At 41.8% G+C, this 16273-nt stretch overlaps 1 protein-coding gene across 7 annotated transcripts in view; it reads right to left on the bottom strand.

Annotated features, from left to right (window-relative positions):
• The window catches only part of NFATC1 (nuclear factor of activated T cells 1), a 119892-nt gene that overhangs the window by 52427 nt on the left and 51192 nt on the right, over positions 1 to 16273 (bottom strand). For all 7 annotated transcript variants that reach the window (XM_038173989.2, XM_027451199.3, XM_038173987.2 and 4 more), the window contains exon 6: positions 14004 to 14144. In XM_038173989.2, the coding sequence (XP_038029917.2) occupies positions 14004 to 14144 (141 nt within the window). The remainder of the gene's footprint in view (positions 1 to 14003; positions 14145 to 16273) is intronic.

The raw sequence follows: 16273 nt of genomic DNA, 5'->3' as shown, positions 1-16273 counted from the left end.
GTCCTACTGTGAAAGGAATGTTGTTCAGGAACTAGCACTGGCAATTGCTTAAATGTTCAAAACCATTTCTTTTTAACATATGGAAAAAAGTGCAATGTGAAAGCTGCAACACAAATAGCATGGCAGATTTGGCTGGTCTTTATGTAGGAAACAATTAGCAGATCTACCCTTAGTTTCTTCCTACATTTTAAATTGTGACACTGGAAAAACAATCCCTTTAATCGGCACTGCCACATTCGGGTGGGGAAAGAGAAGGATCAGCCAGTTCACGTTCAAATCTCCTAAGCAATGCCTTTTAGGAGTGCCAGCATTGAAATAGACTTCTGGAGGATGAGTGATCACTTCACAATTTATCTAAAAGATGCTTCCCCCAAGCTGTCAGTAAAAAAAAAAAAAAGCTGACAAGATTCTACAAGTCAGGTCATATCTGTTGTCTGAAGTAGCCACCTCTATCTTCCATCCCTTTCCTACAGAGCCCTTGTAGCTACCTCCTCCTCTCTTCCATCGCAGTTAATTCAGTCAGCTGTAAAGGTGACACAACACTATCACACATTTTGCAAAGTGTAGAAAATTCTGCTTTGTAAAGGTTTTTGGTGTTTGTTTTTTTTTTTTTTTTCTCTAAAATCTAAAGACATCCAGACTAGTAGTTAACATGTTCAATCTGCCTTTGTAAATGGATTACCAAAAATTCTTTTTTTTTTTTTTTTTTTTTTTTTTGTATGTTTAATTTCTGCTTTGTGAGGTGAATGATCTGATTCAGGTTTCTGTTTTGTATTTCTTGTCGATACCTCAGTAAAATTCAAAATGACTCAATCTATGTCTAATACTTCAATTACTTCACAAAGTGCTTTTATGCACTTTTGAAATTTTTATGATGACAAAGAGAGTTTGTTCAGAAATATTTTAAATGTTGTAATCTAAACTATTAGGAAAATAAATATCCAGAGCCATAGTTTGTCTCTGGAAGCTAATCAGAACAATACGGACTTTACTCCAAGAAATTCTCTTGAGACTGTCCAGACCATGGCTGCTCAGCAACTGAGGGGAAAGGGAAGAGAGGAAAGAAGTAGGGAATAGACAACTCATTAACAGCTAGTGACATTTCATTTAACAAAAACACAAGGAGGAAAAGTTGTTATGAAGCAGAGACAAAAAAAAAAAAAAAAAAAAAAAGACAATTCCTCATATTACGTCTAGCGAACCAAGAGGGAAATCTCAACGCCCACGGACTGGGACCAGCTCCAGGAGGGAAACCTTAGACCACTACGTCAACCTCTTACAGTAAACATGTTTTGCAGGTTTATACAGTTCAGCTGAAATTTTTTTAAAAAAAGAGAAAGAAATAATGGCTCTGGAATGGTTTGTGGGGGCTCAAAGCCTCATGAAAATCTGTCTACACCAGAGAAAACTGTTTTGCCCCCAGTGCCACATATGCTGAGGACCCTCAGAAGCAAGCGGGATACCATCTCCTGTCAGAGTGTGCTCGAGGAGCGAGGACTGCTCAACCACAAAAGTTTCCATTGTATGCCTGCCACATCTGCAGCAGCCTGGTTCAGAGCCCAAGGCAACTCCCTCCTGGCCTCCAGCCAACCAAAGTACACCAGAGCAATTTATACCTTTCCAAAATGCAAATAATTCAAATTACAGACATAACACAAAGCTGAAGCAGACACATTTCAGGCATTCCCGTTAAAGTTTACTCTCTGGAATTACCGTACCCAAATGGGCAGTTGTTATATGAGGAAGGGGGGTAGAAGGCAGAAAAGGAAGGAGGCAGGGAGGAAAATAGAGAAGGAAGAAAAAGGCTTTTCCAGAGGTCTTATTTCATTCCTTTTCATTTTGTTATTTACTTTTACCAAGTAATAAGAAGAGCCTTCTCCAAACCAAATGTCTGGCTTTGTTTTGGTGTTTTAAGATTTATACTGCAATGTTTTGAACAGAAAGACATCCCTTTATATAGCTAAAAATTTGTGTCAAAGTATTATATTGTTGTGTTGCGTTTTGTTTCATTTTTTTTTTTTTTTCACAAAAGGTAATGAAAAACAAAGCAGCTGCACACAGAACCACAGGGAAAAAGCCCTACAGAGTCACCAGCTGAGAGCCCCACTCCTGTGATGCCAAAAGCACTTGACTTGACAAAGCCAAGACTTCAACAGGGACTCCTGCCATGGGCTTCAAGGAGCTCTGAATCCCTCCTCTTCCACAGAGGCGGCATAAGGAGCACAGCAGTGTCATGGGCATGAGAAACCCCCTGTTTGACAAGAGCTCTCTAACTGTGCCCACCTGACCTGGGCTCAGCATGGTGCTGTGTTTCACTGGTAAGTGCCCATCAACACTGTCATCAGCTTAAGACGATGGGTTTTGTCAGGAAGTCTGACATTTAAAGACTGATCACTGCTCTGTGCTGATATTTATAGCATTCTCTGTTTTGGGTGCATTTCATCATGGTCTGCTTCAGCTTTTTTTCAGACCCAGAGCACCTGGGTTTACTAATGATGAAAATACCACGAATACCGTGAATGAAAATACCGTGTTGCTTGGGGTGGATTTTCAGCTCCGCAAAATATAAACACGCAATTTTAAGATGGAGCAGTTTAACAGTGAATGGGTCTTTAAAGTCTGTCCTTATCAACCACTCACTCCAGCGTTAAAGGAAACTGCGCACAAGTCCAGAAGTAAAAATACTCTAATTCATTAGGGAATTCCCTGCAGTATGAGTCACTGAGCGGCTTCCCCACCACACCCAGCTAAAAGATTTCCACATAAAAAGGCACTGTAGAGGCCTGTTTTAACACAGAAGCAGCACTAAAAAAGTAGTTGTGTAAATCTAGCAGCATCAGCTATTCACACATAAAACCTAGCAGACCACAACATATGTATTTTCTTCACAGAACAGCAACCCAGTCAAAGAGCTGTAAAGTCTTTCCTAAGAATTTTTCTCCTGTCTTCTGCTTCTCATTGTCCATCAGGAAAGATGCACGAGGGTTTACAGAACTGGATTCACCTTGTGCACTCCAGAGGACTGTAAGCGTAATGCCATAGGTCTGTAGGCTTACAACAGTCAAACCAACAGTGTAACTTTCAATACAGGCTGATGGATGACAGAAAGGGAAAACCATATACAAAACAACAACAAGAAACCCTAAGCCTGGAAACTAGAGAAGGTGTAACTTGTGCGTCTGGCAACCACTTAAATCCTGCCTCCGTGAAATAGACATAATAGGAGAGTTCAGATATATTTAAGTGATCTTTACTACAACAGGTTAAAACAGTCTATATTCTGTGGCAGCCCTTTGTTCACTTGAGATACAAAAATAATAGACATTATCTAGGATTTCACTGCCTATACATAGTGTGCATTTTATATTCTTCCAGACTGGGGCTCAACAAACTGCACTGGCTGGGCTGTAAATCTGTATTTACATTCATATATTGCCAAGTTAGCCAGTGACACTAATGCTAACCCTCTAAAGGAACCCACTACTTGATTAATGTGTTGTGAGATATCCCTGAGCAATAGTGCCTATATTACATCCCAGATTTCTTTAACATGTCCACAGCAGGTAGGGCACAGGTGCTATGCAGAATTATTATGCCGTTTAATTTTGAGGTGCTCTGCAAAGGTTGTCTACCTTCCTATTCAACTATGCTAATGCATATTCAGCTCCTTTAGGAATTAAGGATTCAAAAGTTTTTAATTTGCGCACTAACCCCTTTTTCCCTGGGAAGTACATTCTGGCACTGAGACGACTGATCTGTGTGTATGTCTAGAAGGAAAGGATGGGCTTCCAGCAAGAGAAGAGGATGAATATCCACTAAAAGTCCTGTCATTCAGACATAGAGTCATTCCGCTTTGTGCAGAGATGCTATCAGCTTCCATGCACAGGCCAGGTCTGTGCTTGGGCTGAGAATTAGAGGCAAAGGGACAGCTCTGCTGGCTTGCAGAAGAGTACACCCTCGCCCCAGTCCTGGGCACAACCCCCTGATGCTGTCTCACCTGCCAGCTGAAACACACAGGCACCAGCCTATTAGTGCCAGGTTTCACTTTAGAGGTGACACCCTTCTAGACCTGAGCATAACATCAGGAGCCATGTCGCTTTTCTAGGCTGGTCTGTATGTAGTGAAGGTGTCTTGCTGTGAAGAACACTTCCCCAGCTGAACACCAGCAAGCCCAATACTCTGTGGGTGGAGTCAATCCCTGTGTTTACACACCAGTGTATGTTTCAAAAGACATTTACAAGGGACAAGTTATAAGGATGAACTGACAGCAGCCAAGCAGGCTACTGTGGGATGTGAGGTAAAGATGGGACAGAAAGAGAGCAAGAATACAGACAGAAATGTGGATGCTGCAGAGAATAAAGACCTGCAATGTAAGCAGCCAGGACCTTCTTCTTGACCACCCCTGTGGCACTTCAGTATCCTGAGATCTATTGTCTTTTAGGCCTTTGCAAGGAGGAAAAGGCCTTGGGTTGTGCTTGCCTCGAGCCAGCTGCTGAGCCGCTCCACCTCCTACCCTGCTGGTGCCATCAGCTGCCTGCTGCCCACCATCTTGGCCTCATCTGCCTCTCCAGGCACCCCTCAGCTCTCCTTTGCTCTTGCACTTCTTTTGCTACAGGACTACAAGACCACAGGACGACCCTGCTTTCCACCTACTTTATTTCCTCTTCCTTGCCAGGAATATCCCAGATAACCTCTGCTCTCCTCTCAGCCCACTGTCCCTCTACAAACACTTCCCGCCGTAGTTTTGTTCCCTGACCCTGGCATGCATCAGTCCATGTGAAGCAGGGTTCATGAGTAACTGGTTTAATTGCATTTCCACATCAAAGCTGCTGCATTTGTTTGTGTCTCCTCCTAAGCACCTTTGCAGCATATGGATTTTGTGCATATTCCTTCAGCTATACATTTTTGCAATCTTGAAATTATGTATGGATATTATGTATACATATTTACGTCTGTCATGCATACAATACTTTGAAGTTACTTTTTGTCTCTTTTCTACCTTAAAAATAAAAATGTCATGCAGCAACCAGGTGATAAAAATTCAGCACAAACTGTATCTTGCATTACATTGGCATCTGTGCCAGACATGAACTTCCCCTCTGGTTGCTCAGCTGGGTAAGCCAAAAGCTGAGGGACTCACATTCCCTAAATTGCAAGCTTTTTGCTGCTTTTAACACAGTGTGTCTAATAGACCTAATTATTCTGAGTTCAAGTGCTTTGAAATCAACTGTAATTTTAGTCCAGGTACTTAAAGAAGGCGCTGTGCTGAAAACTAACTGATCAGGGCTCATTTTGAACCCAAACCATCTGGAAGGACCTGCCAGATCCTATTTTCATCAGAATGGAACTACTTATGCGATTTGTGTTCTTTGGCACCTCCCCCTATTCAAATTACCCTTGGTCTGAGAATTTTATTTAACAATTCTCAGTAATTCCAGGTCTAAGACACTCAACTTACCAGTAAAACTGCATCTCGATAGCCCTGAAAAATCTCCCTAGAGCATGCAGGGCGAACTGAGCAAACCAGCACAGCCACCCATCACCAGTCATGACAATACTTAATTCCGTCTTCAGCTATATTTCTGTGATCTTCTTGTCTTCACAGCTTTGCTTTCCTCTGGGAACCTCTAATAGGCTGACTTGGGTCCTAGCAGCCAGAACCAAGTAAACCAATTCTGCTCTGAAAATCTTCAATCTGCTGTCTTGTATTTTCTCAGAGACTGTTGGAGTAACAAAACCTCTAGGTCAGTTCAAACCAAATTCCAAATTTTCCTTCCAACAATTTTCTTCCAATTCTGTGTTTGATGCCAATACCACCACCTGTACCACTGCTCTCAGGCATGTAACAGTTGAAGTTACCTTCCACTACTACTTGCTTATTTTAAATACAAGTTTGATCCAAACATTTTCAATTCTTCCCTCTTGATTATTTTTAAGACACAAACTCTACACTTCATCTATGTGGCTACAACTTCTCAGCTTCCAGAGACACCTCATTATGGCAACTCATTGTGACTTTCTAGCAGAGTCCAAAAAGTAAACTTTTGATCAGCATTTTGATTTTTCCATCTCATTGTCCCCCTTCTTTGGTTTTTCTTGTCCAAAACAGTCAGGCTCAATCTTAGAGGTCAGAGAGTGTAATAATTGTGGAGAATTTGTGTTGCTGTAATGTGGTGAAGGGATAAGGGGTTGAATGTGTGTAAATTGTCCACTGTTGTTGGTGTTGCAATGATGTTATGCTGATTTTGGTGTGGGCAATTTTCTTGTTAATGTAACTGAAGTTTGTGAAGATTGTGTGATGAATGTATGAGAGCTGGGGCTGGTTAGCCTGGAAAACAGAAGGCTCTGGGGAGACCTTAGAACAACCTTCCAGTACTTAAAGAGGACCTACAGGAGAGATATGGAGGGACTCTTTGTCAGGGAATGTAGTGATAGGACAAGGGGTAATGGCTTTAAACGAAGAGGGTAGATTTAGATTAGATATAAGGAAGACAATATTCATCTGAGGGTGGTGAGGCACTGTCATGGGTAGCCCAGGGAAGCTGTGAATGCCCCATCCCTGGAAGCGTTCAAGGCCATGATGGATGGGGCTTTGGGCAGTGTGACCTAGTGGAACGTGTCCCTGCCCATAGAAGAAGAGTTGGAACTAGATGATCTTTAGGGTCCCTTCCAACCCGAACCATTCTATTATTCTGTGGTTTAATATACATAATAATCCCTGATTATCTGCCTTGACATCAGCTTCCTTGCACTAAGGCATATCTTGCAAATGTCTTATCTCTATTTCTCTCTTAAATGTCATTGTACTTTCTTCCACATTGCTCTTGAAAGTGTAATATTACTCCTTCAATAGACCAAAAAGGGACATGCTACTCTTCCTTCACTTCTCTTCCCTGTTCTTCCTGTGATGCCCACATGAGACTTGAAACAACTTTTGATGACCAGTCAGGGAAGGAACAGGACAGAATAAATTCTGCTTTAGCAAAAGTTGTAGAAAATCTCTACAAAAACTAGGCACTTTGTAGGTATCACCTTGTATTGGGGTTTCTAAGGCAAGGTGTTGGCAGTGGAGCAATGCAGTGGTGGCCTCTGTTGGAAATGGCCAGGGGCTGTCCCATGTGACACAGCCAGTGCAAGCTGGCTCTGCAACAGACACATTGCTGGCCAAAGTTGAGCCAGTCAGCAACACTGCTGGTGCCTCGATGAAAGAAGGAAGCTGAAGAAAGGATAAAGAACACTGCACAATAGCTTTGAGAAAAAGGAGCGAGAAAAATTTGAGACAAACAACCCTGAAGACACCAGGTCCAGAGAATAAGGAAGGGGAAGAGGTGATCCAGGTGCCAGAGCAGAGATTTCTTTGCAGTCCATGAAGGAGATGATGGTGAAGCAGATTATACCATTCTCCTGTGGATTTGCCCTGCAAGCCCATGGACAGCCAATGCAGGAAAAGCCTCCTGGCAAGAGTTGTAGCCTTTGCTGGAGCAGCCTTTTCTTTAAAGACTGTACCCTGTAGAAAGGACCCATGCTGGAACAGATCTTGAAGAACTGCAGTACATGGGAAGGACCCATGCTGCAGCAGTTTGTGAAGGACTGTATCCTGTGGGAGTGAATCCATGCTGAAGCAAAGAAAAAGCGCGAGGAGGAAGGAGCAGCAGAGATGAAGTGTTATGGCCTGACAGCAACTCCATTCCCCATCCCCCTGTGCTGCTCAGAAAGGGAAGATGGGGGAAGGTGTTATACAGTTCTTACTATCCTATTCTATTTTTAATTGTCAATAAATTAAACGAAATTAATTCTCACCAAAGTGGGTCTGTTTTGGTAGTAACTGGTTAGTGACCTCCCTGTTTTTATCCTTACCCACAAACTTCATCATCTTTTGTCCCCCTGTCTGCAAGGAGTGAGAGAGCAGCACGGTGGGTGCCTGGCAGCCAGCCAAGTTTAACACCCCAGCCACACTCCTTTCCTCTATTATCTTTAGACAGACTCTGAGCTTTCTGGGTAAGGGTTGTGAATTCCTGTGTGTTTGGACAGAAGGTCCTACTGGAACTGTAACAACTATCTGAAATCTTGTGGCAGTTATAAATGTTCAGAGACAGCTTTGATTGCACAGATGCAGCTGCTTGAAGCCACTTAGTTTGGCAAACACATGAAAGAATAAACTTCAAGCAGCTGTAGGTTCTGTAATAATTGAAAATTCACAGGATTGCTCAGACAAATTACTTTTACCTAGAGACCTTATGCTTATTCCTTATTTCTCTGTTGTCCACGGTAAGTATTTGTGATTGACTGATCTTGTCCCTAACTATGAGAACAACACCCAGGATGAGGCTTGCTGCTGCTGATACCATCTCATGTGTATGGCTGCAGTCCCACTCTGTCTTCGCCATTCCTTCGACTAAACAGCCAGGAAAAACTGAAACGTGCTAACATTTCCTACAAGCTACATCATTGCTTCTGCGTGCGCGTGAAAGGGTTCCACCATCAAGTGACTCTGCCATTTGATGATACTATTCACCCAAGGCTATCTATTTCTGGGCAATGGCCAGAAACCCTTTCAGCTATCAATACATCTCTAGGAAATAGGTTCAAATGACCTTCACATGAACTCTGTGCTCCCAACTCGTATGCCTTTGAAGTTTCCAGTTTATCTAGTTTCCAGAATTTTTAACCTCACTGCACATGAGTCAGTGCATAACTGCTCACTGCCAACTGGAACATGTGTCCCGAACTTGGAAAAACAGACAGATAAAGACAAAATTATGTAGTATCTGTCCATCTGACTAAAGGGGAAAGGGAGTTTTGCCACTTGCTTATTTATTATGTGAGCTACAGTATGATTACCAGTGTGAAACTTGACCCCTTTTGGCCAGTTGCCCCCCAAACTGTGACTGCTACTGGCAATGGAAAGAGCAATGGAAAGATCTCTGAGAATGTAAGATCTTTTACCAAATGGAGTTCTGCCAAGACTCAGGTCACCCGTCTCCCCATCACATCACATCACGTCAAAACAGACTCTAAGCCCTGAGTTCCAAAGTACAGCTGAGTCAAACCAAAAAGTCCACATGCTTCCCCAACACATCCGTTCCATCCACATGCCACTCAAGTGTTTCGGAACATACTATTTTCCAGAACTTTTTGTAAGTTCTCTGGAACTTAAAATACTGCAGTTGAGGATCTACCATGCAACAGAATAACGTATGCTCCCACAATATACAGGAACTAGAACCAAATTTCTCAGCTCTCCTCCAAGACTCCAAACTGACATTTGTACCTTAAAGCAGCAACTGATTGATCACCATCTTTGACAGAGACAATGAAATTTCAGAGGAACAAAAAACCTGTGAAATGCTTGAGTTGACACTTAAATTCATCTGGCTTTTTTCTTTTCCATATTGAATTTAATTTGTGCAAATATTTGGCTGACCAAACTTGAACACTTCTAACAGGGGGGAAACTTAAAGTTTTCCTATCTGAAATACTTAACAGAGAAGAATGATTTCCTTTGGCATATATACCAAAAATTTGGTGATTTCACCCAGCTATCTCTCATCTACTCCAGCATAATTATTACCATGCTACATCAGCATTTTTATGTTCTAAGAGCAAAATCTGTTCCAGCAGGAAAGATTAATAATTTTGACAGAAAAATCCATTTAACAAAAATAAAAATGACAGCAGAAGGAACAATTTGAAGCAATAAATAAATCTGAAAAACTGTTTAGCTTTTTGAAAATACCCCTAAACAGGAGAAAATCATTGGTGGAAATGTTGTTTAGGTGCTGTTTACTTCTCTGTCTTTCTTGAAATTGAGTTTCAAATGCTTCGGGTGCAATAGCTGGGATATTATGCAATTAGGTTAGAGGTGCTACAATCACTGTTGATTTGAAGGATGAGTAATTAGCAACATGTTCAAAGCCACTGAAATCCATAAGCCAGGAGTTACTCAGAGATACAACATTAAAAAATAGTGAAATCTATTAACACCCATCAAAATGAGTGATGCATCTTCAAGGAGAGACATTTGTCATGAGGACTTTCAAATGCGTCCACTTTGACCAGGACAAAATGGCCATCAACATTAACAACACGGAAACAGAATTTCAAAGCCAGTGTTATTAGAGGAACTGAACATGCAGTGAAGTTGGGTGTTACATTTCTACCTTTTTGCTCTTTAAAACTCTTGCACTGAGCTCTGGTCACTAAGCACAAAACCCAAGTGGGTGTGGTGCTCTAACTTAACAAGTGGAAGCTCAACTGAATGATAGCTAATAATAGGATACCAAATAATCATTTCTTTCCATAGATCACAATTTGCTAATAATGAAGACTGCAGTCATTTTAACCTGATCTCTTAGGTATGTCTTGACTTGGCCAAATCAACGAAGTCCAGAAATACTTGAGCTAGCTCTAGTGCTAAAATCATTCTAGCTACAGGAACAAAGAGCGACTTTTGGGATAACTGGGTAAGTTAACCCCTTCAGATCTTAGTATGAGACTAAGATCTAAATCCCAAAGTACCTTGGGCAACACTATAATGTCCTAGAAGGAAGGACATGGGTATGTGCCCGGAAGATATATCTGTAATTTCACTATGCTTTGGTGCTTGGGATACTTGCTTTGTGTCTCATTAATCAATTTACATTTGTCAATTACAAGAAGCACTTTTTTTGGTGAACTGAAATAAAGATAAACTGTGATTTTTCCACTGCACTTAGTTTTATAGATCACATAATCTGATACACTAGGAGCTAGCAGTATGATTATTTCTATCAGTATTTTTTTTCTGCTTTATGTTCAATAACTAAAGTTACTTTTCAAAAATACATTTGAAAACAGATAGATAATACATGTAAAAGTTGTTACAACAACAAAAGGTAACTGCCAGTTACATAGTCCTTAAAACATAGTCTTCAAACATCTTCACATTTTTTTTAATCTTCCCTTAAGATTTAAGTTGCCTGATACATGTAGGACCTAGAAATTACATTAAAAGCTTTGAAAAAGATAGGTAAATAAAACAGTGTCATTTATAATAATCCCAGATCATGATCTGTGCTTTCTCAGGTGAGTGTGTTAAGCAGAAAACACTTTGTTGCTCCTACCCAAACACCTCCTCCCACAGCTAACAAACATAAAGTTCGTTTCATTCACTTTTGTAACCAAAATCCACACCTTTCCTCAGAGCAAATACCAGCATACAGACATCAAGGGTCTTTGTTATTAGTATGCTGCAGATGTGTATTTTTCTATTTCAGAATGTGCTAATCTGATGACAAACAGATATCTATTGGATGTCCTAAATCTAGCACCCAGCAACTGTGACACACAGACTCACAAGACACTTGAAAATTAGGAAGAGAAAAGCAAAGAGAGACTGAAACTGAAAGAAGATAAGAACAATTATTAGTGTAATTTGCAAGAGACAAAGTCATTGTGGGATTCTCTTCAGTCTAAGGAGATTCTGTATTTAAAAGTGCAAATCTCTTACAGTACATTCAGCATTTGCATCTTCACTGTCACTAGGTTTCTTGGAGGGTTGTTTTATACCATTGTTCATCAGTGGAAAATACAGTATTATGTGCAAGCAGTAAAACATTGACCAAAATCATCCTGTAAAATAAGGACTCATTTCAACACATGAGAATTCCTTTATGGTACTTCAAGAAGCTTGAGCAAATTTTAGTCTACTTCTGAGAAGACTCGTTACTTGCCCAGATGTGTGTCCTCTGCCTCAGCACTGAGGGGTTCTCCTTTCAGAGGAGTTCTTCACAGCTCACCTTTCACTGTCCTTTCAGAACACCTTCACCTTGCAGCTGACTAGTTTTTGCTCTGTGTGACATGGTGTTGCACTGATTGAAAGCATATTTTACTGTTTCACTTCTTCGCTGAGAAGAAGCCAGTAAGGGGTTAAGCTGAAAATACTATGTCCTGCCTCCCCAGCTCAAGGATTAATTTGATCATTCTTCAGGGATTCCCTCTTGTATGAGTCACTGTTAAGACAGACTCCCCACGCAAGGAGGCCAGGATAATGCCATTCCTCCAGAGATTACAACAGCTGAGGGCTAGCCCTGAAGACTGAGAGCTTGAGACTCATGCTTGGAAAAACATTCAGCATACCACAATGTGCTCAGCAGACTTAAAGAAATTATTCAGACAGAAGGAAAAAAAAAAAAAAAGCACACCAAAAGCCAAACAAAAAGTGTTCTCAAGCTCTCTGCATTAACCAATTAAGTATGCAGACTAGCATGAATTAGACGAGCTCACAGAGACTTGCCTCCTAGATTGGGGACTCTGCCTAAATAAGGACTGAAGACATGAGATCCTGTAGTATAGTGCTTACATTTTCTATAAAGGATATTTTCTCCTTATGAGTGCAATTATTCCTGTGATCCTTTACTTTGTAATAGCTGTATTTGGCTGTTACCCACTAGGAACGTGATTAACATTTCGAATTCAAAAACAAAAGCAGCAACAGAGGCAAAACTAATGAACGTCTCCAGCTAATCACAAAAGTTCATAACCAGCTTTCTAAAAGAAAGAGGAACTATGCTGCCGTTCCTTCTCCTGACCTATTTTCATACATATGGAATAGCTGAAAGGGAAAGAAACACTGCTTGCATTTTCAGAAGTGAAGGCTGGTAATGCTTTTTCATTTCTCATTAGGGTAACTCTGCCCCAAAATTGAGCTGGAGGTGTCTGTCACTAAGACAATGATGCACCATGCTTGTTTGTTTCAAATGCATCAAGCTGTGTTAGGCAATGTAGCAGACAACTCATCACACAGGCCCTAGAAATTGCTCAGTTGGGATTCACCAGCAAAATTCCTTTCTGAGCCATTCCTCGTGACACAATTGCCTTATGAATCAGAAGCTGGGCAGCTGGGAGACTAATGTAGGCTGGGCAGTTCCTGAAGATGCTTTCAACTTTAAAGGCTCAGCCTCTGCTGGTGTACTTCCATGCACCCTGCAACTGCACCAAGTCTGCTGTGACACCATTAAAACTAGGCAGGCACAGCTTCAGATCAGATCGGTACTAGTGACTTAATGATAGTGTTTGTTCTTCATTGACTGGCTCCTGCAGTGTTTCCACCCACTTCATGCCTGGAGTCAGGGGGAAGCATCCAAGGAGATCTCTGACGATGCTTTTGTGTAGAGGAGACACTCCTGCATGGACCCATCCTACCAACCCGTGCACCCAAGCTGTTCACCACCTGGGTTTTTCAGAGCGATGGGCAAAGCCTTTGATCATTTCCTTCATCGTTAACACACCCAGTATGCAACTATACACTTCATTTACCTTCATTTCTCACAATTTCTTTAAAATGTTGCATGTATGTAGATGTTTCCTCTATCTGCATGCTGCCTTTGTGCAGTGTCACTTGCCTTTTTCTTGAGGGAGAAACGACATCAAGTCAGGACCCCGCCGGGAAACTCGGCTCGTCCTGTGGGAGCTGAGCAGGCACCTGAGATGGGGTCTCTGCTCGCAGGGAGGCCTGACTGGGTGCGCTGTCACAGCTGGAGGAGCGCCCAAGACACTTTAAAGTTCAGGGGGGGGGTTTCAGCCAGCAGCTGAGGAATCCATGGCGTGAGCCAGCGCCACGGAAACCCTTTCCAAAACAAGACTCAAAACTGCTCTTAACTATCTCATTTCAGAGCCTGACTCGAGCTCGCAGCCTGCACCCTGCTGCAGGGGTGCGCACGGGAGTGACGGCGTGTGACACACACACCTCCAGCCCGAACCTGTGTGATGGACCCGAAGGGGGACCCGGGGGGGGACCTGGCTGCCCGAGGCTGCAACCAGCCTGTCAGGGGTCCCGCTGGGGGTCCTGACAGCCCACGGCCGTCTGCCTGCTGCTGCACCTGCAGCAGGGTGGGTGAAACATGCAAAAGAAAACGTGACCACAGCGATGATGCTGTCCCCATTTGGCTGAGATTTTAAAACTGGGGGGGGGGGGGGGGGGGGGGGGGAATAGGCAGACGGGAATCTAGTTTGAAAAGGCATACCTGGTGCTTTCTCCACAAAGATGACTTTGGAGTCTTGCAGAAAGTTATGGCCGGTCAGGATCATTTTTTTCCCTCCGATAACAGGAAAGCTGTCAGTACTTTGCTTCTCCACCAGAGGCAGTTCTTGGGCAGATCTCTGAGCTGGTAAGTTAGAAGAAAAAAAAAAAGGCAACCACATACACAAAAAATTAAATACTGCATCAGAGAGAGACTTAATGCTTACAGTCCCTACCCTTGTAAGATAAACTGAGTTTGATATAGAAAAGGTCAGAAGGTTTGCAGGAAACACATTTGTTTTTCAAGCACATTGGTCATATGCTGTCAAACACAGAGGTACAATTCAAAAGGCTCACAAAAACAAACAAACAAACAAACAAAAAAAAATAAGCTGTTTAAAACTTACCTTGACCTGTACTGTACCAAAAAGCATATTTTATTGAAATTTGTTTAAATTATTTTATTTTTAATTAATTTATTTAAAAATATTTGTTTAAAAAATACTTATTTTTTTAAATAAACACTGTTTATTTAAAATAAATTTTAAAATAAATTAAATTTAAAAATGTTGTCTCTAAGACATAAAAGGATGCTTTGTCTATCACATATCCGCCATGTGCTTACAAGGCACACATGAGAACAAGACCATCCATGTTCAAAACGCATTTCAGTCACTACAACTGTATTTTCAATTCTTCAAATGGTCTTTCACTAGAAACCATGGGCCTCACAGTACAGCAAAAGTTCACAGGTTGGAAAGCCTGTTTCACCCCCAACTGTAACACGGAGTGAACATGGCTGTACTTCAAGGGATGACGTGACATTTTATCCAGCTTACATGGTTCCTCCCGGTGTCACATGCATTAAGAGATGCATGAAGATTTTGGCACCAGCTTATTCCACATTCTGCACTGGAAATAACACTAGCACTTTATTTTTTTCTTTTTTTTTCTGCTCCTTTGAGGAGGCATGCACCATACTTTGGCTCATTACACAGTCCTCAAAACTTCAGGTCACTGATACAAATCCAATCATCTTTATATTTATTAGCCTCCCAAGCTTGGCATATTTGGATGGGCATTTCAGGGTGTATTCATACTGTAGCCTTATCCTACTACATAGCAGTTGAAAAAGTCTCATGAGCTTCAACACAAGCAGGATGAAACCATGACTCCTCTATTTTTTTTTTTTTTTTTTTTTTCTTTTTGCTTTGCTTGTTAACCTAGAACTTGCTCTTGAATACGAGTTTGGCTTGAAAATGAAACAAAGGGAAAATTATTCATCTCATACATATCCTGGTCAGAAGACAGAGCTTTATGCCAGTCTACTTGATACAGGTATGGAGGCTTTAGTATTCTTCAGAATAACATCATCGTATTTTAATGTATGATAAGATACGATCCCTTCCCATCAACAACACTCATTTGTTTATTTAAATGAATGACTGTGAAGGAGGGAAGCTATAACCATTGCTATAACAGCACTATCCTTTCCTACATTTGACCCTCTTGCAGAATTGGACTACTGGAGTGGCAGCAGTGCTACCATACACAAAAGGATGGGGGTATGATCACTGATCTGAAAGTCACTGCCTTTGCAAGAGGAATGCAGAGATGCTCTTTCCTGTAGCTTCTCCATTAACAATCCATGAAAAAGCACCATGCTTCCAAGAGATCAAATTTTGAGATCAAATGGTTGAGCTTTCTTCCCCATACCCTGCACACCCAATCCCCAGAGTTCACCCCTCACATACCCCCTGGCCATGAAGTTGTTCCCTGCCCTGGCTGCATCAGAGAGATCCACTTTATCAAAATCAACTCCCCAAAGGGCAGAAAGCAACTGGAGGTGCATCAAGGATAGCAGCTTGAGGGAGGACGGCCTTCCCTCAGGGGGAAGTGAGGAGCAGCCAGGGGCTGGCATGCACTGCGGTCAAATACCCCTCAGGATGTGTATGGAGTGGGAGGACTGCTGCAAATTGCATGCTGGTTTAGTGGGACAAAAGAATGTAGCCAGGGAGGGCTATAGCAATGAATAAGCATCTGGCCTTTTGTCTCCTAATCTGAATCCAAAAACCTTAAAAACCTTTGTCTGTCTGTCCAGGTGACCAAAATAGCAATGGCAGTTAGACTGAAATTCAGGTTTCACTACTTATGCAGGAGTGTTAAAACTACATGGAGCTAATTGATTTTGTCTTGTGTATGCACACGTGGCAGGTTGAGGACCAAGAATGATATAGGTGTCTTTGGAGGGTGCGTCAGTGTATCTGATAAAAA

Source organism: Anas platyrhynchos, chromosome 2, assembly GCF_047663525.1.
Source record: "Anas platyrhynchos isolate ZD024472 breed Pekin duck chromosome 2, IASCAAS_PekinDuck_T2T, whole genome shotgun sequence".
In the NCBI taxonomy this organism is placed as follows: Eukaryota; Metazoa; Chordata; class Aves; order Anseriformes; family Anatidae; genus Anas; species Anas platyrhynchos.
Note: the sequence above shows the minus strand (reverse complement) of the source record. Positions and strands in the feature narration are given on the sequence as shown.